Genomic DNA, 26,043 nt, shown 5'->3' with positions numbered 1-26,043 from the left:
CTGTATACTTTTAGGCGCAGGCCACCGTACATATTGGATATATTTAGTCCTAGGAGTGAATGATTTGGGGGTTAGAATTTAAATTCGTGTGGTTTAATAAATATTTATATACTTATAATCTGCTAATAGAATAGAATAGAGTATAACTTTATTGGTCACCACAAATATTAAAACATACAGACAATACTTATAAACTAGAAACAATGAACAATAGGCGGCTTTTTCACTAAGAGCGATCTGTTACAGGCAACCTTAATCATAAAGAAATAGAAAGTAAAGAAAATTTGAGGGCGTTGTACCTCTCCTTATAATATAACTAAATAAACCATACATACTAATCATTTAGTAAGAACACTAACATTAACAGAAACTTAAACAAAAGCGTTTTTTTATATAAAAAACCTAAAGACAGAAAAGTCCACAGAAATGAAGATTTTTTAGGATTTGTTGAAATCCACCCATAAGTATATTCTTTATTGATATTCTTAATAGCAGATACGATGTACCTACTGCAATTTGTGTCTGCTATGGACTGTATAAATTAAGTATACCTAAAGTATTGGATATATAATATGGCACATGTTGTAATACAAATGATTATACCCGCAAAGGATGACCAAACTAAAAATGACTTGCACTGTAAAAAAGATATCAGATCTCCTGTAAAAGCTTGCTGCCCTGAAATTCTAAAAAAAAAAAAATTTAAAAAAATTTAAAATTTGAACTGTTTATTTCATAAAAAAGATTAATTGGATAAATTAGTAATTCCCGGGTTTAATCTTTACATATTTGAGATTTTTTATCCCTGGGAAGGTTGCCCTCATTTACATAACTATGTGGTTATAATTAAGTGCCTTATCAATACAAACATAGTACAATTATCATTCTGGATGTGAATTATCTGCACGTACATCCCCTTCTTTCTTATATCTGTCATATATATAGTAACGTTTAAGTAAACTTCGAACTTGCTTTGGATTTGCATCTCTTACATTATTTATTAAAGTTTTTGGTAGTGAGTTTAATATATGGGGTAGGCTGTACGTCCAAATTCTTCTTCCGTATTCGTTATTACAATTAGGTATATTAAATGTGGGTGTTTTTGGCAGAGTTCGTAGGCTACCATATCTCTTCTTTAAATTAAGTGACTGTATCTTATTCTGATTATCACATACAATTGCAAGTTTTACTTTATCATATACACTCATTACTTTACAATATTGGAACAAGTTTTCATAATTATTTCTATGTTCATACTTAATTTTTAATGGTACTATTGTTTTTAATAGTCTGATTTGGATGTTATAAATACGTTTTAGGTATGTTTTATAGGTATAGCCATAACTCGTTATGCCGTAGTTTATTATTGAGTCTGCCATGGACAAGTATAGTAATCTCAAGGTATTGTATGGTATCTTTTGTTTTAGAATTTTAATCTTAGCCAATATAGCCCTTAACCTATTACACACATGGTCCACATGCGGACCCCAATTAAATTTATCGTCTATTACTAGGCCAAGGTAGGTATGTTGTTTTACAATTTCAAGAGGCTTACAATCACATGGTGTTTGTTGAAGATGCATACAGTTATGTTCGTGGGCTACGATTGTTGGTGTAATGCTAGATTTTAGGTATGATGAGTGAATGTGCATTAACTTAGTTTTTTCATAATTGATGGATAAACCAACGTCGTGCGCCCATTTACACAACAGATCAAATTCTTTTTGCATTGTACATTGCGCAACCTCTAGGTCATGACATCCTACTATTAGACATGTGTCGTCAGCAAATTGGTAAACAGAAGCACGCTGGAATAGTTTACACATATCGTATACATAAATCAAATATTCAAGCCTATATATTCCTAAACTGAACAAGAAATACTGTTGTTTGGACCTAAAAGGCCAGGTTTTATTTTTTCTTATAATATTTAAGTTCCTTTTAAGTCAAGATATTTCACTGGCATGAAGTGTAAAAGGTTAAAGGAGAGTAGGCGTCTGAACAAAGATAATTTATTCTGAACTGAGCGGAGTTCGTGATCTTTACGTGATTCCGGGAAATGTTATCTAGAAAATAAATTGAAATTTTAAATTATAAGTATTATTTTTAGTTCACATTTAGGTGTATCTTGTAAAACAAGATACACCTAAATGCTTGGTCAGGTGAGCATATATTCGAAGCTGGTTTTTGTTTATAGAGTTCATGGTTTGATTTCAGGTAGTGACAGATATTAAAATAGGGTACAGCAATGCACCTCAGCCTTCCTCACTTCGGTAGAATAAACCGAAGCTTTCTTGTCTTCAGGGGTAAAAATACTCACAGACACTCACAATTCACATAATAATACAATCATCTAAAATTCATATTTATAATTTTAGCCTTTTATCATTTTTGACTGTTTCGAACTGATCCTGAACCTCCTGCAGGTTGCTGGTAGAGAATGCTCTTAGCATTAAGTCCACCTGATTGTACATCTACTTTTGTAAATTATGCAATAAAAGTATAAATAAATAAATAATCTGAAGAGGTGGCGTGATAGGGAAGAGGCTTATACCCAGCAGTGGGCAGATACGGGCTGATAATGATGATGATGATGAATCTGAAATAGAAAAGCCTACGAAATTGTACGCCTACGCGCTACGCCGTAGCCTCGTAGCAGGCGTAGCGTTGCTACGAATTATTTATGGAAGGGGCCTCTGCTTGTAAGAAACTTTAATCTTCTTCTCGATAAAGTTTCAGGTTTCAGTTCGACCACATACTTGTATAAAAAAAACAAACACTCACACCTTGTACTAATGTACCTCTGCCTACCCCCTTGCGGGGTAGGCAGGGGTGCATTGCTGTACCCACTTTTCGCTAGTGTTATGTTAGTCCCAATGTATACTGTCCTATATACCCATAAAATGTTAAATTCTTGAGTGGGTATAGTTAAATATTTTAACTAAAAAGATTCTATCAACAAAAACCTTGTATTCATGGGTATTACAAGTTTTTTGAAGCAACATTCTGTATTTATATTGAGAATATACGCAGAATTTATCTACAAATGGATCAAATTGCACTTCACCGGATGGTTTTATCTGATGGGCACATCACAGAACAGATAAATTCACTTCAAATATTATTTTCTGGGCTGAAGTCTTTCTCAGGCTATAGAGCTTCCACTATGTTATTGTATTTTAGACGTTTCCTTATGTCTGGTAAGTAGAGTTGGTTTTCCTTTGCAGTTATCAAATATGTATGGGATTTTGACTGTCAAAAAACCAATAATATAATGGACAGAGTATAAGTTGTACATACCGCCATATACTGTTACTAAATAACATAATTATTAGATATACCAGTATGCGTAAAAACAGAGACCGAGTATTTTTTTTTGTATTGGTTAGGTGTTAGATACCTGTGTGGCAGACTGTACAAGTACATTCGACATTCAGTGTTAAACTTAATTTCGATAATTATGTAATTTTTGGATTTTACACACACAGTGTAAAAACTCACGAGTTTGCGCATGTAATAAGGAGTGAAGCACTGATTTAATATTTATTTTTGGGTGACTATACCAGGTCGAAACTTGGCTTAAAAAACCGGCCAAGTGCGAGTCGGGCTCGCGCACAAAGGGTTCCGTAGCAGCAAAATTACAGTTAAATCAACCTATCTCAAAAACTATAAGAGATACTTTGATCAAACCAAAAATCGTTGAAAGAGTTAATTAGCATGCATCACCTCTATTTTTTTTAGAATTTTATACCCCGTAGTTATAAAAATAGAGGGGGGGGGACATACTTTTTACGACTTTGAGATCTCATATCTCAAAAACCGTTCACTTTAAGAAAAATGTTTTTTAGAAAACTTTATATCATTTTAAAAGACCTTTCCATTGATACCCCACACGGGTATGTACATCGAAAAAAAAAATTTCATCCCTCAGTTACATGTATGGGGGGCCCCACCCCCAATTCTTTTTTTTACTATTTAGTGTCATATTTTTGTAGCGGTTCATACAACACATATTCCCATCAAATTTCATCACTGTAGTACTTATAGTTTCCGAGTAAATCGGCTGTGACAGACGGACAGACGGACAGACGGACATGACGAAACTATAAGGGTTCCGTTTTTGCCATTTTGGCTACGGAACCCTAAAAAGTAGAAAACATTTTATGATCATGAAGGCGTAAACATATTGTTTTTCTATTATTTTATAAACTTATTATTTTTGCTTCTGACCCGCCTGAATATATTTTTTTGGCGTAGGCGTTTGTTTTTTTCTTATTTAGTTTGTTAATAGACTTCAAAGAATCCTTGTTACGTTGCTTTGTTTACGATCGAGCACCTAATTGGTTAAAAGTTTTAACCTGAAGGGCGCTGTTAATTAGGTTGAAAGGTTTCTTTACTTTTTTTGTAGCCAAAGGGCGGAACGCTTCATTTACCAAATCAGTTGGAAAGCCACTCCAAATGCCTACTGTGTTATTTTCTATGGAAGATCGTATACTTTTTGTAAGACCAATAGTATAGTAATAGTAGTCTTATGCTTTACATACCTTTTCGCAAAAACGTGTGCATTGCACTATTGCATAATGTACTCTGTGACTATTGCAATCAGAACGTTCTATTTTCCTCCTACAAAATGTCGGTCACCGATTGTCGGTCGTTTGCGGGCACCCTTAGCGCGTGAACCTAATAACCCACATATACATTATGTTCTGGAGACAAAGGACGCAGACACATAAGGCGGCCGCGTCCAGACGTCTTGGCGCCGCCTGACGGATGTATCAACCATTGCCCTACTACTCTGGTTTAGTTTACTTCATTTATCTGTTTTTTTAATAGCTAAGGTCATCTAATAGTCGCCCATAGTTCAATGTGAATTGTGATAACAATATTTTAAACAAACTGATGCATGGTTCACAATGTCTCGGTGAAAGTTATATACTAATCATTAAAAAATCATGCTATGTCATCATGACAAAATGAATGTTACCCAGTCATTATGAAAGTGGGATTTATAGCTATAGTGCCACAAACTTATCTGTTCCGGTGAGAGCGAACTAAATTGGTCCATATAATCTATGTCAATATGAAATTCATTCAGTGAGTAATGAGGTATGGACCAATTTAGTTCGCTCTCACCGGAACAGATAAGTTTGTGGCACTATACTGAGTAAGTAATAGATGTCAAAGTCAACAAAATGACAGCTAAAATTTGTGACATTTATCAATAATTTTTTTTTTTTTTTTTTTTTTTTCCCCAATAAAAAGATTTATTGTTGAACGTCTTCATACACAAATATGTATTCAACAAGTATTAACAAAAACATCTTCTATATTCTTTTCATGAGCTCAATATTTATTGATTGACAATATTGTGTTTGTGTTAGGTACTATTGGTCATCTTTCGCTGTTGAGCTGGGGCGGCATTAATACATATTTTGCCGACTGTACCTACGTTCTTTCTATGAAAGTCTAATCCTTCAGATCTCTTTGAGTTGCATCTGCACGGGTTTTTAAAACGCAAGTAGGTACTTGCTTTTCCTTTGACGTTTATACTATGTGGGGTTTTGCGTTAGAACATTATTTTGTTAGCGCGTTATTTCCTGACTGAAAAAGCACATATGTTATGATTTCTATATACTTCTACGTATATCCTAAGGTCTATTTAATTTTATCTCTCATACTAAATTGGCAAGTTAAATATAATGGTAGGTCAAGTTGAATAAATGAATACTCTGTTCATTTTATTACCTATTGGTTTTATGGCGTTTGCTTATGTCTGGTAAGTAAAAAAGTAGTAAAGGTGGTTGAGATTTGGAATTTCAAAAAACCAATAATAAGATGGACAGTAAATATATCAAAATTAGTATCTAAGATTAAAAAAATAGGCAACGCAGCTAGCGTTATGGGAACTTTTGGGTCGGGTGCGTCCTGGGGTGGTTTATTTAGCTAAGTAAGTTGTGTTTTGTTTGATTTATATTATTTTTTTTGTATTTTTTTTGACGAAGCGAGGGTGGATTGTATGTTTGATAAAATTTAATTAATTAATGAGACATTCGGATTTACTTAAGTGCATTGTACTCATTCGGAAACAGCTCTCGAACTATCACGTGAGTGCAAATAGCTACAAGCGGATCCCCTTCCGGGAATGCAGTCTTGAGAATTATACAATATAATTATGTCTATAGTAATGAAATCAAATATTTTTTCTCATAAAAAAGGACAAATTCGTTAAATGATCTCAAGAGAGCAAGAAAATGGCGCGGGCACGCTGAAATCGTTTTATTTTCCGGCTTAAAGGATACGAGCACTCCCGGCGCCTGAATATTTGAAGCTAAGATAAGGAATAGGGATATCATACATATTTGATGGCTGTAGTACCTACAAGAAAAATACAAAGAATTGCAAAGAATTGTAGCTATGTCATATACAGTATGTGGTTATTTATAAATAAGTAGATCGATAGGAGGTGACTCAGCTAGAATTTTTGGTTGGTAAAAAATAAGTTACACCACGCATATTGTTTAGAATTATAAAAGAGTGTTTTTGTAAATTCGAGAAAAAAATTGTGTCACGCCCTTTGGACATACTATACCATTTTTGCAACATCCTGTATACCACCTAAATTATAAGTAATAGTATGGTCTCTGATAATCCAAATTGTAGCAGTTGTATTGTAATAGCTCTCATTCCAGCTTTCTCTCCAGTAGGTCGTTCACTGATAAAATTCATTCAAAAGAAATTGGCACAAAAAAGCGTAACTACTTATCCAAATCTCAACAAATCATCAGGTCTCCAAAAGGTAACCTTGTTATGAAGGCTGGCGGGCCTCAGGGATGGTCCCACACGTGAATAAAACAGTACAATAGTTTGTGGATCGCATTACCATCTCTATATATTCGTGTAGAGATAGATGGAAAGGACCCAAACGGATTTACTTGACATATTTTATCACTTTGAGAGAGAGAATATTCGTTTGTGAAATTCACTGCAAAGGTCGAGCCCCACCAATACTTATTTGTTGCAAACCTTTTATTGGATTTGTTTTGGTTTTGCTTGATCGGAAATGATGGGTGTTTCAAGTTTGATAAGTATTACCAAATAATTAGGTTTTATTTGAACTGTCTGTTACAATTGCAACAGTTTCCACTTTGTCTAGCCCCGGCTATTTTGGTTTATAAGGTGTACTACTTTTGACCACTGTAACACCCTGTAGATAATTGTGTGAACAAAAGTGTGAACACTACAAGTTCCCGCAACGACTTTGCTAGCAGTTGGAACAATGACATCTATTCGTGACTGTGTCAAGTGTTGTAACTAGGGAAGGGACGTAGACATAATTCGGCTTATAATTTTGCACTTGTTTTTTGGCTACGCAGTAAGACGCCGAGCCGTACAACGTGCATTTTACTTCAAGACTATAGAAAAGGGATACACGAAATGAGAGTCACTTAGTGCCAATTTCTCCATAGTCGGTTATCTAACCGACAGGGATTGATCTATAAATTAAACGTCATCTCCATATAAAATTCATGACAGACGTGTCAAAAGTCAACCAATACTCCCTGGTTATGCTCTAACCGACTATGGAGAAATTGGCACTTTAACATCTTGTAGCAGCCCGTGATCACTGACTGACTGAGTAACTTATACCTTGGTGCTTTATTAGTGAATGAAGGGGCTCATTCAAAGAGAACGAAATATTACCGAAATAGTACCTAAACTAATCAAATATACGAGTAATAGTAACCAGGAGACGAGACTATCGGGAGAGGGCAGTCTGCGCGAGGAAAACTACACTTTCTGGTGGAAAGGCAGGGACGAAGGCGAGAGACGTGACTATGGTGTTGGCATAGCTATCAGAAACCATCTGCTAGACTGCACTGAATCACCGGTGTGCATATCCGAACGCTTAATTACTGTTCGATTCATGACGGAATCTGGTCCAATCACAGTAGTATCAGCATACGCACCGACCCTTAAAGCCGAAGCACATGTAAAAGAAGCTTTCTACCAAAGCCTGGGCGAGTGCATGGAGGGAATAAGCAAGTCCGATAAGCTTCTCCTACTTGGAGACTTTAATGCGAGAATTGGTCGGTCCAACGAGAACTGGCCAGACTGCATGGGTAAACATGGAATAGGTAACATAAATGACAATGGCCAACGCCTTTTAGAACTATGTGCCACACATCAGCTTTGCGTCACCAACACCTATTTTAAAAACAAACCTGCACATAAGGTTTCCTGGAAACATCCTCGCTCGGGTCACTGGCATCAGTTAGACCTCATCATCACCAGACGGCGGGACTTACGCGATACGCTTAACTCTCGCGCTTACCACAGTGCGATTTGCGACACCGACCACGCCCTCGTCATTGCCAAGACTCGTCTTACGTCCAAAAAGTTTCATGCTTCCAAGACCAAAAATAAGAGACAAGCCATTCTCAATATTCCACGTAGACCAGATGAGGCACAACTAACAAGGTTCCATGAATTTATAGAAAAACATTTATCGGACAGCCACCTCAAAGGAATAATAGACCTGGAGACACTTTGGAACAAAATAAAGGTGACACTGCTGGTAGCTGCTAAGAGAGTATTTGGCAAGAAGGCTAAAGAGAAGACAGATTGGTATTCAGAGTTCGAAGAACTTCTTCAACCACTCGTTGAGGCCAAAAGGAAAGCACATATAAACCTGGTTGCCAACGGAAACGACCACACAAAGAGTGCTTTCAAAATTGCTAAAGCAAACCTCCAGCGTACCGCACGGCAATGTGCGAACCAGTATTGGATAGACCTCTGCACATCCATACAACATTGTCACGACATTGGTGATATTCGAGGCATGCATCAGGGAATCAAGCGGGCCATGGGACCGGTAGCTAGAAAACGTGCGACCATCAAGGACACGGACGGGTCCCCGATAAGCGATAAATCCCTCCAACTAGATCGCTGGGCGCGGCACTACAACAATTTGTACTTTGAGGAGGTAAACATCAGTCCTGAGGCTGCTAGAACTATACCTTATTTTCCTACACTTGAAAGCCTAGATACACCTCCTACATTTGCCGAATTTCTGCGCGCTCTGCAAGCATTAAAAACCGGGAAAAGTACAGGGAGTGATAACATACCAGCTGAGCTGATCAAGCTTCCAGCCGCTACTAATCCCTTATACGTGCTGCTGCTTCGCTGTTGGGAGATGGGCACTGTGCCACAGGAAATGAGGGATGCTAACATTGTCACACTTTATAAAGGAAAAGGAGACCGTGGCGTATGTGACAACTACAGGGGAATATCACTGCTTAGTGTCGTAGGTAAAGCTTTTGCCAGAGTCATACTGTCCAGACTACATATCTTGGCTGACAGAGTATACCCAGAGTCACAGTGTGGCTTTCGCGCAAACAGATCGACAACTGACATGATTTTCACTCTTCGCCAGCTTCAGGAAAAATGTCGTGAACAACGCAAACCACTATTTATGGCATTCGTCGACCTAAACAAGGCTTTTGACACCGTCAGCAGAAATGGCCTCTACGAAGTCCTAAATAAAGTCGGTTGCCCGCCGAAGATGCTCGCCCTAATCAAGTCCTTTCATGATAACATGCGCGGGTGCGTTGTTTTTGATGGGGATGTATCAGCAGCATTTGACGTTAACCGTGGAGTAAGGCAAGGCTGCGTTTTGGCTCCAACTCTCTTCGGCATATTCTTTTCGGCGCTTCTATCTGCTGCCTTTGATGGATCCGAGGAAGGAGTGCACCTGCATACGAGACACGACGGAAAGCTCTTCAATATAAACCTTTTGAAGGCCAAGAGAAACCGTCTTGACCTACTCGTCAGAGAACTGCTCTTCGCCGACGATGCCGCAATTGTGGCCAACACCGAAGAAGAACTTCAGCACCTGGTCACGCGATTTGGTCGGGCATGTGACATGTTCTCAATGAGTGTAAATACCAGGAAAACAGTCGTTATGGCACAAGGCACAACTATTCCGCCTACGATTACACTCAACGAGTCCACGCTGCAAGTGGTTGACCACTTCTGTTACCTAGGCTCAACAACCACGTCTAACTTGTCCAATGACAAAGAAATTGACTCCCGCATTGGCAGAGCTTCAACGGCATTTGGGAAGCTGTACACAAGGGTGTGGAGAAATTCTAAGCTCACCACCCGAACCAAAGTCCTTGTGTACAATTCATGCGTTCTCAGTACCTTACTGTATGGTTCTGAAACTTGGACAACCTACAGAAAACAGGAGCGCCGTATTAACGCATTTCACATGCGCTGCCTGCGGATAATTATCGGAGTCTCATGGAGGGACAAGGTTACAAACGAATGCGTCCTCAACACCACACGCACGATCAGCATTACTGCCATCCTGAAGCAGAGACGCCTGCAATGGCTGGGACATGTCCAAAGACAGGACACAGAAAGACTGCCCCGTAGAGTGATGTTGGGACAACTGGCCAATGCTACCAGACCAGTCGGGCGGCCATTACTGAGATTCAAGGACTCATGCAAGCGCGATATGGACGACTTCGAGATAGATAAAGATAACTGGGAGTCCCTGGCATTGGACAGACCAGTATGGAGACAACTGCTGCATCAGGGCAAATCAAAACACGATGGGAAATGGTTGGAAAAGTTAAAAACTAAGAGGCTTAATCAACATCTGGAAGCATCGCCAAACCCGAATTATGCCTGTGTCCGATGTGGCAAGCAGTGTAAGGCCCGTATAGGCCTGTTCAGCCACATGAGAAAATGTGGCTCTCAAAACCCACAGCCGCTGTAACAATCATCTGTCAAGATGCAGTGGCCAATGATGATGGAGTAACCATAGAATAACAAGTACAGTAGTACCCGTTATTCTATGATAGTAACATAATTATTGACTTCAGGATCGCATACCTACTACAAGCTAAGGATAGCATCAAAAGTATGTTCAATTATTCAAGACTCGTTGGTAAAATCTCCTTTAATAAGATTGTTAAGGGACTTAATAGCTCTCGTTTTAACGCCGAGGTAATTTGTAGCCTTCACTCTAGCTAGCAGCCCTTCAGTTAAGCCGTTTCAGAATAAATTAGACTAATTCGTTGCCAAACTGGACTCTTTAATTTAAAGGGCTTAAGAAGTGCTGGTTTTCTGATAATGAGCGATTAAAGGTGTGCTTACCTAATATGTCCAAAGTAAGAAAAACTAGTTTTCCCAACGCAAAACTCGTTGGTATTGGTACCTAAATTGTTTTGATTGTAATTTTAAATTATTAATTATGTAGGTTGGTTTAAATTAAAATATTATTTGATTTGGTAATTAATATAATATTTCATTTGAATAAGGGTTTAAGCTCTTAAGTTCCTTGGATTTGGCAATAAGTAATATGAAATTTAAAACATACTTAAAATAGAGGGCCAACCCCTTTCGTAACGTAACGTTTCATTAAAAAAAAAAAACTTTTTATAATAAAAAGCCTCTAAATAAATGCATTCATACCTCATATTTTAAACTACACTCACGGGCAATGAAATAGTTCCACTCACAAAATACCGAACCAAACGACCCCTATTTTTTCAAACATCTAATAAAAAATTTGAACATAATATTATTACCGTTTTTAGTTAGTAATATCCTGAGGCTCTATTAAACGTACTTACTTCAATGTTGCAGAAGGCGTCATTAAGATAACCTTTACCGTTTAGGAGTAATTTGGTGCTTTTCTCAGTGGAACTTTTTCATTGCCCGTGAGTGTATTTTCCCATAGCATATCGAATTCTTTAGGAGATGACTAAGCTAGGATGATCTAGAAATGTGTTAACGGATTATGTAATGGAATTATGTAATGAGCAAAGACAATAATGGTAATCTGATCCTCACGACCACGTCACAGTCTTGCATGTAGGAATCTACAATATACTGGTTGTGTGCTCTCACTCGTATAGTATATTGTTAGGAGCACATACCTAATGATCGATTACATGGGAAGTGTCTCAGACGAATATTGGATCGTGATGAATGATGATGTGGATTTCTTATTCTAGCGTTTCGGTGACAGATAATACATAGAACTGGAGTTGGGTTTGTCACTGTGATAACAGTAGCCAGTGCGATAGCATCAGTCTTTAACTGCACATGATAATGAAGATCAGTACTGTAAAGACTAACGTACGCCTTATTATTATACGTTAATATATTAAATTAATCAGTTTTCTACCTATATATTTTCGTATTATTTTTATATACTTAGGTACTAAAGAGGCTAAAGCCTACATTTTACCTATTATAATTTTAATGTTTCTTTAACAATGTAACAAACCAGGAGGTTGCTCCAAATAGTCCACAAACCGGGTTGAACCTCACCGGAGGTCGAACTACTAGCGTATGACGTCATTGTCTACGTCACACCGATATTGATGTAGATGTGATACTGTTTATATTTACAGTATATGTGTGAGTGAGAATATTTTTGTGTATATTTTGATACAGTGATTTTCCTTTCCAATAAGCATTAATGTGAATGTTTCATTCATATAAATGTTTATTCGTCTAACAGGTATTAATAGAATATTATATTACATTACGTGTTTATATATTTTATTTATTCATACATTTAATCATTATTGAGTGAAATGTTAACATGCTTTTTTTCATTGACTGGTTGAAAATAAGCTTTAAGTCCACCCATCTACATAATATTTAGTTCGTATTCTTTATTAAAGGTCTCTAAGTAGTCAATTTACTTATAATCAGGCCCTTGAGTAACTCAATTATATAATATAACTTAGCTTTAGTTTATTATTTTATAGCTAATTTACCGAACCCGAACTATGTACTCAGTCATATTGAATAAAAAATAAGTTTAGCAGGTTTTAACTGCTGTTGCAATATTGCATATTCTTATTATATTTGTATATACAATTTCCAGTGACACAGCACTAAATTACTCCTAAATGTAATTGAAGTACATTTAACAGCGCATCAGAATATTACCAAGTAAAAACAAAAATAGTTGTTTTCAAAATTTCAATATTTTTTTTTAACCGACTTCAAAAAAAGGAGGAGGTTTTCAATTCGTCAGGATCTTTTTAAATTGGGGCGAGTGTAGTAGTCGCGCTTCTAAAATAAACTTTCATTACCTACTTATCTCATGATCTTAAGTGTTTTATGTACAATAAAAAAGTTATAGTACTACTACTACTCATTAATTAGTAATACGTTATTTGGAAAAATAATTGAAATGGAAGGATCCTTAAGGAAACGATTCAAAGAGATTCTATATTTCTTTAAGGAATAGGCTTAGAAAGCTGCATTGCGATTTTTATAGGTCAGCTTTTTATATGATGACCAGTGACGAAAGAGGAAACCCATACTCTATAGAGCTTCTTCTATGTTATTGCAGTTTTGACGTTTTCTTATGTCTGGTAAGTAAAGTTGGTTTTCCTTTGCACTCATCAATACATAGGTATGTATGGGATTTCGAATGTCAAAAAAATAATAATGTAATGGACAGAAGAGATTTTGACATAGTTGTGAGAAGATAAATTGGAGTTCAATGGCTTGCAATAACGATACATACAGTCCCACATACGTTCGTGGTACGTACCTGTTGTACTGAGGACCAATGATCCTGTGAAAAAGTTATCTGTATGATACAAACATACTGACAGTGTCTCAAACATAGTTTCAAAGAATATGTTTTATTCCGTAGATAACTTATAATCAGAGATTGTGAAACATGCACCAAGTGTATCTATGCAGCTTTGCCTACTCCGATCACCAATCACTGACGATGGGGTTTATGTCATCTTTAGATGAGGACCTATACGAAATATGTATACTTTAATTACATTTTATGTAGTATCATGGCATGGTTGTTACCTGTTACAGGTATTATGTTAAATCCAGAAAATATATCAATTATTTTATACATTCTTATATAAGTAATTCATTCTTATAAAAGAAAACTATATTTTTTATTTAATACGAAATTAATTGAATTTTAATTATTCTAGCACTCATAGCCCATGTTGCCTAATACCTACTAGGTAAGATAAGAGTATTATTGATTGAGATAAAACTGCATTCTTGTCCCAGAAAGTGATTGATTTAATCATGTTTATATTTTAGTTATACCTAACTATACTTATTTAATCATAACATATAAAATAGCAGTTAGAACATTGCGAAAAATAAATACGAAAAAATCTCACCATAGGCGGCATAGCAGGCTGCATATTGGACGCCAGCTGTTCTCAACTATAGGTGCTATTTATACGCCGAGGATATTGATTTTGCCCGGAACGCGCTTACGTAACGCCCGGCGAAAAGGTTTGTCGCCCCTGCCTCTACACAACACACTTAACACTTAAAATCTTTGCACATTTTTGCCATATTTTTTTAAACTGTAGTCTTTTTTAATAAAGGTGTGGATAGTAGGAGTGGAAGGCAGTAATTGACGGGGTTCTTTCAGGAGTTGGAGTGGTGAGTGGGTGCTCAGTGGCGCCGCGTGGTGGACTGGCGGCAGCGGCGGGAAGCGGGCTGCGCGCGTGGATCCGCCCAGCTGATCACTGCCGAGAACGGTATCAGACCGGAATTTACCGGATTCATTTGTTTGATTATAACGAATATAATATAGGAAGAGATATTGGTTTGTGCCTAGTGCCGGGTTATGATGCTGCGTAGCTGGAGTGTGATAATCATTTTGTATTTATTGATGTATGAATCGCTATTGCTAAAACAAAATTAAACCACGTTTTGTGTGAGATTAACACAGTAGGTACCTACATTTCACGGATGCAAAATATTTACGTTTTTGTAATATAAAATATAATATGTTATATACTACTTATACTAGCTGCCTTAATGCATGTAAAGATGTTGATTATGATAGGTAACTCTGACATAATTAACAGTGGCCTGCACAAAAACGGACCCTCTTAGACTGCTTTGCGACTGACATATGACAGGGAGTCAAGGCATATCAAATGAGCCGTTTTCCTTGACAGCTGTCAGTTGAGCTTTTGGGTATGCCGATAGATGGCGTGAAAACGCAGTGTACCAACTGTCAAAAATTACATAGAGAGCAAAGAGTACTAAACTCAGAATAAGAACTCACTAGTTGTGATTAAATGTCGGGTGGTAGCGCGAGCCATCCTTCCGAGGCTCAGACTGCATGTGGCTTGGGATAGTGCTAAGTATTCTGTGAATAGTTCTACCCGCGCCGTTTGAACGGGTGCTGCGTGCGAGAACTGATTTTCTATTTTTATTTATTGTATGATCCTAAATAAGATCCCAAAGAAATACTTACAAGACAAGATGAGAATGTGTACCGTCGCAACTTGTAAAAATAAAGGACATCATAAATTTCCAAATGATGAAAGCCAGGCGCAACAATGGATTAAGGCGACTCGGATAAATGTGCGAAAAATTGATTGGAAACTGCGAAAAGAATCATGGTTGTGTTCGGATCATTTCATACCAAGTGATTTTCATTCACGTAAGTAAGTTAAATCATTCGCGGTAATGTAAATTAACCATTGTTACATAACATGATATATTATCATCATAGAGAAAATAATACTACCTACCTACGTCACTTTCACATTTCGTTAGCCTCACAGAATAACATGTGATCTGAGTGTGTTCTGAGGGTTTGACAGTTGGAACAACCCTAGACAATGCCATCTATTTCTCCAAAAAGGAACTTTTTTTTTTTTTTAACAAACGCCTCATTGCATAATATTTCAAGATGGCTATTAGACAACTTCTTACAAAAGTCTAGTTTATTCTTCAGTTTTCAGTGATATCACCAATGATCAGTCAGCTATTATGTACCGGACTTGTGCTACGATGTCCCATTTCTTCAATAGAACCTCTACAGTTGTACCCTCATCTCCCGCCCCTCTCACACCGTGTACGTGTAAAAGAGATGCACTATACAACTGTAAGGTCACTCTGTATGCCACTTTGAATCAAGGTTTATACGTAGATACGCGTCGACGGGCTTAATTGCAATACTAAGACTTATCGCTATTTGAATAAGAGTTAAATTCATGAGGTGACTGCGTTTTTCAGGAAAAACTGATGAAATGCACATTTGTAAAGACGATTGTAGAGCCATTACTCAGGTTTTAAACGTTGTTTTATGTCTATTAGGATGTGTTGCTTATATTTAAACGTTTTTCCGGTGAAATTAATTGGCTGTCATTTTTATTTAATTTGATACATAGAGCTTTCAGTATCAATCTGTCGATAGGATTGTCGATTGTTTATTATAACGACAAGATATTATGCACATTTGCAAAATATTAAATCTATAATATTAAAAAATATTATTATGTCACATCATACAGCAAAATATTAAAATCTATGAAGGGTGTTACAAAAGTGGTATACAAACCGAATATTGACTGGAGGTCATTTTGAACAACATTTTTATTCTAAGATATTTGGAAATTCGCGAAAAAATATTTGCCTCTCCATAATCTTAGCTAATGTTTTTTACAAAGGCACAACCGATTAAGTGTCATATAAATAATATTTATATGCAGGGTGTTGCAAAAGTGGTAAACTAAGCCGAGTAGGGGTGACTCAGGTCGTCAATTTGAATAACTTTTGTGACCCCTTTCAACTTAGATTACCACTTTTGCATCATATGAAGAAGAATAAGATACGTATATTCATTTGTTTTTATTTGTATACGTATCTATAATAGGTATTTATAAGTTTAACATAATAATATCTCCTATACTTGTACAACTGAAATACGTGTACACCTTTCAATTTTCTTTCCATAAGTCTTTCATTCATTCAAAGGGCGCCTGGAAGAGATCACTTTTAGCGATAAGGGCGCCCATTGTGCTTATTATTTTAAATGTTGTGTGTTTTTCAATAAAGTTATTTTTCTAATTCAAGATTACGTAGATGTATAATTGTTATAAGTACGTCGTGAGAATCTAATTAGAGCATTTAAATGAATATTCTAATATTGGAGGTTTACAATATTTTGATCGTATTAGAATTAAATGTGAAGTTTTCTTATTTAGAATCAAGCAGTGACATCTGTTGGGTGGTGCAGACAACGATTTGTGTTTGTGTAACAAACCTACATTCAGAGTTAGATTCATAGATGGCGCTGATATTTCTTCTTTGAATGTTTTCTAACCTATAATTATGGTACACACGTTTATGTAATTTAAAGTTCACGAAATTTTTGAGAAATTATGTAACAGAAATCAAGGAACGCTTTTAATACGAACCTAATAATAAACTGCATTATGAAGATTCATGAAATCATGAAGCCAGCCCCCCTACTCTTGAAAGGCAATGTATTGCGCCTGTCTTGCGATGTTAACATTAAAAAAATCTTAACTTCTCTGGGGGGGTGATCCACTCTGTAAGCTTTCAGCTTACGTCTTGGCTTCTTCATGATATCATCAAAATGTACATTGTTACTTTCTTGAGGATAATACAAAGAGGAGTTCTTAAAACTTATAAACATCAGCCTTTTGTGCTAGGTCAATAGTATTTTAGAATAATTATTCCTCAAGATACGAAAAGTACAAAACTATATAGTTAAACGCACACGGTACAAAACCACAAAAATAAGGTATCCCCTCACGTAAGTTGCATAATAGAGAGTTGTGAATGCTATAAATTTAATAAATAAACGCCACTCTATGGGGTGCTAGGAGTTGACACTTCATGTGATGACTAAACTGTATGGGTGGGACCGTTGAAAATTCACGTGTTAAATGAATCATCCTGCGTAATCAGATTACAGTTTTATACGGAAACAAATCGACTCAATATTTAAGATGTCCAGTAAGTAGAACTACAAATTGTATGGGTAATATGGCCTAGGTAGTTATAATATTTAATATTTGGTTATATTTCAGGCAGGGTCGTTAAGCTAGCCTTTTTCGTGAGTATATAACATGGTACCATATCACTGGAACTTTTTCATTATTGGCGTGTACAAAGCCCCCCCTACCCTACCCCCCAAAGTGTCCCCACCCTACTAGGCAAACTGTTTGCGGCGAGATACTGAAAAAGTCAGCGTGTACTGCAAACTGCGTACTAAACTAGCAGACTGTAGACGCTAGACACTCCATTTCAAATATATATGGAAGAGCGTATTAAATCAACACGCCGCAAACTCAAGTTTGTCTACTGGGGACACGGCCTAAATAACTCACATACCTCTTTTACCTCTGCGGTCCGTCCGATCGCGTCCCGCCACGCTGTCTGCGCAGTCCAGTGCAAGCGCGATGGCGTCCTATGGCGTCGGATGTCTATGCAGTCTCTTCTCTACCATGATTAGAAATGGTGTACACTGGTGCACTGTCCTTGGCCTTCCACGACACTACAATGCTATATTGTGTAGTATCTACGAATTACAAATTCGTAGAGAAACATACTACGAATAACAATATTGGTAGAGTATAATAAGAGAGAATTTTATTTGAACGACAGTAAAAATAATACAGTTTTAATAATAATAATTAATAATCTTTATTTCAAAAATCTGTTTTAAATTACTAAGTACTTAATTAGGGCACAAAATAATAAAACCAGCGAAAGCCGTTAGAATCGTTTACACTACAGTAATCTATTCAAGTCAACCTTTCGATGTATGCATTATCAGAAATAGATATTTGGTGTTGTTTATTTATTAATAGCAACCCAGTAAGTCTGTATTATTTACTTGGAAAGAGCTACTTTTATCATTGCAACATCATCTGCTTGTATGTAGGTATATGTATTATATAGGGTGCATGTATTATATTCAGTAGATAGGGTGTGGTGAGTTAGTGACTACACTGACAAGACAGTTTTATTTTATAAATAAAATCTATAGATGTCGTAAGGAATTTATGACTTAGAAGTGGGTGTTCCACCCAATTTTGCCCAAGTTACCCCAGTCTAGTTGGGGACCCAAGTAGTTGAGCGGTATTCGGTATTCGACAAACCACAATAGCCCGCCGATCAATTAAAAAATAAATGTATCCGATAGACCATAAACAATCACAGATTCAAATGGATTGCCTCGCGCGACACATGTGGCGATGTGGCCACAAACACAATGGCCAGTGAAATATGGACTTTTCAACGAGCAGCTGCCGTGTTCTGAGGAAAATATGATGCGTGCTGGCTGCAGAGAAAAAATGACACGGGCCATGGATTATGTTGGTTTAACAGGCTGGCTGGATAAGTGTAGGCACACACTAAACCCATTCTTTTCTTAAAGTTAGCATGCCTTTTAGTCATTGTTTTCTTAAAGTTAGTTACATCACACTAAAGTCCTTCTATTCTTAAAGTTAGTTACTCTATAAAACTATTATTTTATCAAGGTTACTAAATTGACAAATGCATGTCAAGTTGAATAAAATTTGGTATACATATTTGATAACCTGACATTTGCACTAGTGAATTGTGTAATATTTGATTTAATTAACTGTACTTACCTACGTACGGGTATGTAAAAATCACACACATGTCAATTTAGTATCTTAGATACGCGACTGCAACAGCTTGGAGAATAGACTCGACGACACGCTACGGCGAAAATTTTCATATATTTATTTATTTAATCCTTTATTGCACAAATATAAGCATAAGGGTAGACCTAATGCCATGTATAATATAGTTATTATAATACTAGGTACTTCATAAATATCCATAAGCTCCGCACACTTGAAATTACGACGACGTTGCCGTTAGAGTCGTGGAGTCACGACGATTACAAAATCATCATCATCACGACCCATCACACCCCCACTGCCTGGGGCACGGGTCTCCTTCTAATGAAGGAAGGGTTTAGGCCTAGTCCACCATGACGACACGAATGAAAATTAACGGTCGTAGGCTGTCGTCGCGTCTATAGTCCCCGAGCTTTAGGCCTGGGTCTCCTATTTTCGCCGTAGGTCACGTCCAGCGTCACGCCGTAGGCCGCGTCACGATGCTCACTATAGAAATGTACTGATGCGGTCTCCCTCACACGCCGACGTTGGCGCGTAAACGTAGTGAGCATCGTGACACGGCCTACGGCGTGACGCTGGACGCGATCTACGGCGCGTAATAGGAGACCCGGGCCTTAGCTGTCGCTGTGACGTTTACGCCTACACAAAGATTAAAGTGCCGAATATTTAATACTACGACTAATTGGTTTGATCTAATATTGTATAACAATTCACTTTGCATTTGAAATCACCAAAAACCTTATTACAAACACAACAAATCGCAGCACACCTGTAACTTGTCGACAGCGACAACATCAAAAATTGAACTAGAAAAAAAATAAACAAAAATTCGCCACATCACAGATGACACCGACACTTCATGCTCGGGGAGGCGTAACCAGGGTGTACACAGACAAAGAACGCCTCCATACGTTGCCTTCGACGTACTCGTAAAGGCGGTAGGCTGTTTGAAGACGGCACCTTTGCGTGGTTGAAGCTATAGAAAAAAAACTAGTCTATGGTCACAATACTTTGGCGGTAACGTCTCAAAGCCGCCGCTACTGACTTTAAGCTTATAAAGTGTCATCGAGATTGTTAACTTTTGTTGGCATAAGTAACATGTTGGTCTATTTGCGATAAGAATTTATGGCATTGACTGTAGCCAGCAATGCTAAGAGAAGAGGTTTTGATTTTTGATGCTGTTATAAGAGCATTAATATTGTTTTAACCGCTTAAAAAGCTAAAGCTCACATTTTACACCACTGAACCGTAGTAAAATTATGCTAACAGTACGAATATCAAATGCACAGATCAAAAGGTAATAAACATATTCATACGTAGGTAAAGGTGTTGTGAAGTGTTAATTAAAATGATTTACATAATCTCAATAACAAAAAGTTTTGTAAACCCGTTGAATTCTTTTGTATGCAAAACTAAGAAAATGTTCAAAGATGACAGTTAAACTTTTTTACAATTTCTTTTACGTTGCAACTAATTTTCGCGCCCATTTAGTACTGAAGTGTCAAGCAGAGATTCAAATGAGACATCGTTCAGAAATTCGCAACGCTACTTCGCCCCGTCACACGATTAGAAAAGTCAAAATTTCAATTATTTGTACTCACACCATAAGTACACAGTATGGATTACAATTGATGAAAAGATCATGAGAGCATTAGCTATTGTGAACACTCACAATGGAGCCATTCACAGGACCCAAGTGTCAACGCCACAAAAATTTATATCATTGCTGTTTCAGGTGACCATACAGATTTGGCCTTTATTACTACAAAATAAGAGTAAACCTGACGGAACTGTTAAGTTGGTTTACGTCTGCAATTGTTAGTTTTTGTAAAGTTGCATTCTGTAATTGGGTTAGAAGACTTATGACAGCTCACGTTGACATTTTGACTTTCGTTTAGAAATATATTTTTTTTGTGTGCGGCTTAGTCAAGTCTGTTTACTTGTAATCCGATTTTGGAGTGTTTTTGTTATTGTTTAAGGGTTATTATCCTGCTTTGTCATGTTATTTTGCAGATTATAGAGTAACGGAGGTTTGGCACAGGTGTCTCTTAAATAAACTTAGGACAGTTTTTTCAACATTTCGATAAATTATTCAAGTAATAAAAGTCATTATTTAAGCCTAAAATTTCACATCAGTGATAATCATAGTTAAATAAAACAAAAACACAGCTTTATGTTTTACATACTCTATAAAATATGAATTTGTGCCATGCTCTACGAAGGCATTCACGAAAGAATCCTATAAGTACACTTTACGGTTTACGTAAGTACAATATCTTCAATATCACACCACAGAAACACTAGATCTGGAATCTGGACCACCGGTTGGTCACCGAATAAGGCAAGCAGAAGAATAACATCTTCGATTTGCACCCCTATACTTTCTTCCACCTATCTTTAATATACTAGTTCACATAATTAACTTGTTATTCCTCCAAAAAATCATCACACATTACATATATTACGCAAACGGATAATGAAAAAGTTCCACTTACAAAATTCCAATATCATTGAACCCCAATTTTTTCAAACATTTCATTAAAAATTCGAACTAAATATTACCGTTTTTAGTTGCAAATATCCTGATGCTCTTTTAAATGTACTTCAATGTAGTTTTCCGTTTAATAGTAATTTCATTTCATTGCCCGTGAGTGTATTATTATAGGTATGTACGTTCACTGTTGATTGGTGCTTGATCTATGATAATGTTTATAGTGAAGTACATTCAACAGTGTTAATTGATTACCTCTACTATAGATAGGTACTTAAGTGACATGCAAGGTAAAGCAAATATGCCGACTTTTCAATAATAAACATATCTCCTCTATTCCCCTATGATACTGCAGAAATTAAACATCTTTAACTTAATATTCAATGTATATCTAGGATGCGATTTTAAGCTTTCAGTATTTGGACATAGAATCTAAAAATGATGTTATTGCATGAAATATTAATTTCGCTCAGTGATGCCGACATGCTATTCTCTATTGTAGTAGGCTACTATTGTCAGCGGTTTGCAGTGTTATTTATTATTTAGTTTATTGCAAAACCAATCGGTTATATTCGGTACCGCCTTAGGAGTAGCGTGATGGTGATGAGTTGATACTTTTGAGAGTCCTCCTGAGATAAACTCGTAAAAATATAAGAATTCTGATTGACACTACTAACCAAACTGATATGGTAGCTAACCCAGTTTGAGATCAAAAATACAAAAAATCTAAACAATACAATTTTTTTTATGCATTTTTTCAAGGAAATCTGAAGTATGATGGATTTTGTGTAGGTATCTCTATGGCCTCAACAGGCTCTTTATTTCAACGACCCAATCTGTATGGATAATAATATATTAAAATAATATTTGTTTTTCTAAACCAATACGGGTTGTTTTAAAATATAAATGCGTGAAGTGTGTCGTTATTAAAATTTCTCTTGAACAGGAAATTAATCATATTTAGTTTTGTTAAAACCGATACAGGATAAAGTAGCACATAAACTAACTAGGTTGTAGGTAGAAGAGTGGCTACCTAGGTAATTAACATCGATCCCATTGACAAACTGTATAAAAACAGTTTTGTGGGACAATAACCTGTAAATCTAAACTTGAATAAATAATTTAGTCAAGTATCAAGACCATACAGCGGTAAACTACAGTCCTTACCCCACTCGTGTGAAGAGCCGCAGTGGGCGGGGCTGTCAGTCTGTCTGTTTGTCGGTGTATCTGTATGTTTGTTTGTCACACGAGACACGCCAAGTTAGCACCTTGAGTTCTGATTGACGTGTTAGTAAAGCGACTTGTGGTACGCAAAGTAAATATAAGTAATATTATGTCATAAAATCCTGTAGAATTCCATATACAGTGCGGTCAAGAGCTACACATGAAGATGATGAAGCTAAATTAAAGTAAATGTAGATGAAGTGTAGCTGTAGTTGGTTGAACAAAAATAAGTATTTAATGTTATAAATATTTGCAAAAGAAAACCATTCTTCAATACACAGATTTCATATTTTTCATTGCTCTTGAGTGTAGTTAATGATATCGGTCATTTAGTTTTAAAGTTTAATCGTTTCAAACATTTTATTACATAATTAACATTTTATTAAATAATATTATTATGATCTGATACATAATCTATTAATACATAGCTTAAGAAACCGATCCGAAAACCACACATTACGGTATAACGGCACAACATTTTCCGCTAAAGACACAGCGAAATAAAATAATAATAATATCAAGTTAAACCGCGACGATGTCAATTCCCATTAGGACCCCTCGGTTTGCCCCACAGACCGGGGGCAGGCTCCTCCTCGTCTGACCCCTCGTGTAAATTCTATTAAGCGGTTAGTATAAGGGGTTCGAAACCCGGCAGGGACAATCGATGAGATTTTAGGATGCGTTGTGGGGAAAAAACATGTAAGCTCTGAAGTTTGCGGGCAATTTAAATCTTGATCTATAATTTGAGTCTAAGTTATTCGTTTAGTATTAAATAGTTCACTTTTATATATGTTTTTACATATGAACATAGCGATTGTGAGATTTATAGCTTTAAAAAACCAACTTCCAAAAAAGTTTACCTATGAGATGGATGAGATTTCAGTTCTTACGCCACCATACCAACGTGATCTTACGGCTCGGCCAAGGTAAAACATATTATTTGAAACACTTGCTGAAGTATGCTTGGCGGTTTGCCACACATGTTTAAAGCCTTGAAGTAAATCTCTGCCATTTTTATAGCAAGCCCACTTCAGATGATATTTTTTTTAAATATAATTTTATTAGTACGAATACATCTTAATTTGTCATTGAGTTTACATTTTAAGCAGCTATACTATGACTGTTCTATGAGTAATCACTTCAAAGGGTTGTCTTGTTGAGTACTGATTGATCGATGGGTTACAAAACTCAGAAATAACTGTAGATATTCTGCAAGTGTGTACGAACCAACAGTGTCAGTGAATCAATTGAATATCAGTCAGGTTACCCAGGGTGGTATAAATTTACTTTTGCTATTGGATAAGTGAGTGTTTTTTTTCAAATTTTCAATTGTTGTGTTCTTTGCGTGCAATCTCTGCCCGACTGACGTACATGGAGATCCCATAGGGTTCTTCTATAAATATCTAGGACAAGAACTGAACCCCAGAACCCTGAGGTTAATAATATAATTATTGTAAGCTTATCTACCTATCTTTGCTACAAAAATAGGCACTTTATTCATAATGTAAGTATAAGTACCTACCCATTTCCCTGAATCAATTGAATATCAGTCAGGTTACCCAGGGTGGTATAAATTTACTTTTGCTATTGGATAAGTGAGTGTTTTTTTTCAAATTTTCAATTGTTGTGTTCTTTGCGTGCAATCTCTGCCCGACTGACGTACATGGAGATCCCATAGGGTTCTTCTATAAATATCTAGGACAAGAACTGAACCCCAGAACCCTGAGGTTAATAATATAATTATTGTAAGCTTATCTACCTATCTTTGCTACAAAAATAGGCACTTTATTCATAATGTAAATATAAGTACCTACCCATTTCCCTAACGTAAGAAAGATACGAAAAACTAAATTATACTTACATATTTTTTCATGGTTACAGTAATCCTTACCTATGATAGTGATGGAGCAGAGAGTCCTATTTTACTTATACACAATCTACTCAGATGACTTATCTCAATCATTAAAAATATTATTAAATACAGCAACAAATATTAAATTCTTCACAAAATACCTACGTATACTTTACAATATCACATCTCCATTCCGATTATTGAACACTAAACCATCGATAAATCTCTAAAAGCCATAGCCTTCCCGATAATATACTTCTTCTTATCCGAAATACCTTAATTTCTTTCTAAAAATCGTATAAATCTCCTCGTATAAAGCCTGGAGCGTTATTTAGTAAATTTTTGAAGAGCGTGACAAGTTTATCTTATTTTATTCGGTGTTTGGTCGAGTTTTTTGGCCTTTACGCCATTGTTGTGGGCAATTACTATACGGCTGTCCGAAATGGTGCAAGTTGTACTCTATCAATGGAAGTGTAAAATCGTCAACTACAGGGTGTCTCAAATCGGACTTGGAGGTGTATGGAATACGCTGTGTGTTAACTTTAAATAGCTTCAAAACTCTACTCGTCAATTAATATTGTTTTGTAAAAAATAATAATTGAATTGTAATAGGAAAATGTTAATCCTATGTGGATTGCAAAATGAAATTCATGTACATTCGTACATCTATGTAACCAATTACTCAATTAGGATTTGAAATAAATAGTTTTTAAATAATTTAACATTATACGTATCCCAATATAACTGGAATCTTCCTTAATATAGAGGTAATATATCCTTTTGTAAGTAAATTAAAAATACACCCTGTACGCACAAACTGCACCAAAGTTCGCGATTCGCGCTGCCTCGGTGGTCCACTATTTAGGCCTCGTGAATGCTCATTCAGACCGCAAGAACAAAAATGCCCATAAATTATTTCATTCTCGATACCTTTTGTCAGCCTCCCCCTCGCTTCATTCACAAACTCTCAGACTAAGAGACGCCACGCAATGAGAATTAAAAAAAAACAG

General features: G+C 36.4%; 1 protein-coding gene across 4 annotated transcripts in view; it reads right to left on the bottom strand.

Moving 5' to 3' along the window:
- LOC105388720 (probable sodium/potassium/calcium exchanger CG1090) overlaps positions 1–14,545 on the bottom strand; it is a 31,311-nt gene extending 16,766 nt beyond the window's left edge. The window contains exon 1 of one of the 4 annotated variants that reach the window (XM_048630625.1): positions 14,196–14,545. In XM_048630625.1, coding sequence (XP_048486582.1) covers positions 14,196–14,219 — 24 coding nt within the window. In that variant the 5' untranslated portion in view covers positions 14,220–14,545. The remainder of the gene's footprint in view (positions 1–14,195) is intronic. The other 3 variants (XM_048630624.1, XM_048630627.1, XM_048630626.1) reach the window with 3 other exon arrangements.
- Positions 14,546–26,043: the final 11,498 nt, after the last annotated feature.

Source organism: Plutella xylostella, chromosome 26, assembly GCF_932276165.1.
Source record: "Plutella xylostella chromosome 26, ilPluXylo3.1, whole genome shotgun sequence".
Classification (NCBI taxonomy): domain Eukaryota; kingdom Metazoa; phylum Arthropoda; class Insecta; order Lepidoptera; family Plutellidae; genus Plutella; species Plutella xylostella.
The sequence above is the reverse complement of the archived record's forward strand: the minus strand, read 5'-3'. Positions and strand labels throughout refer to the sequence as shown.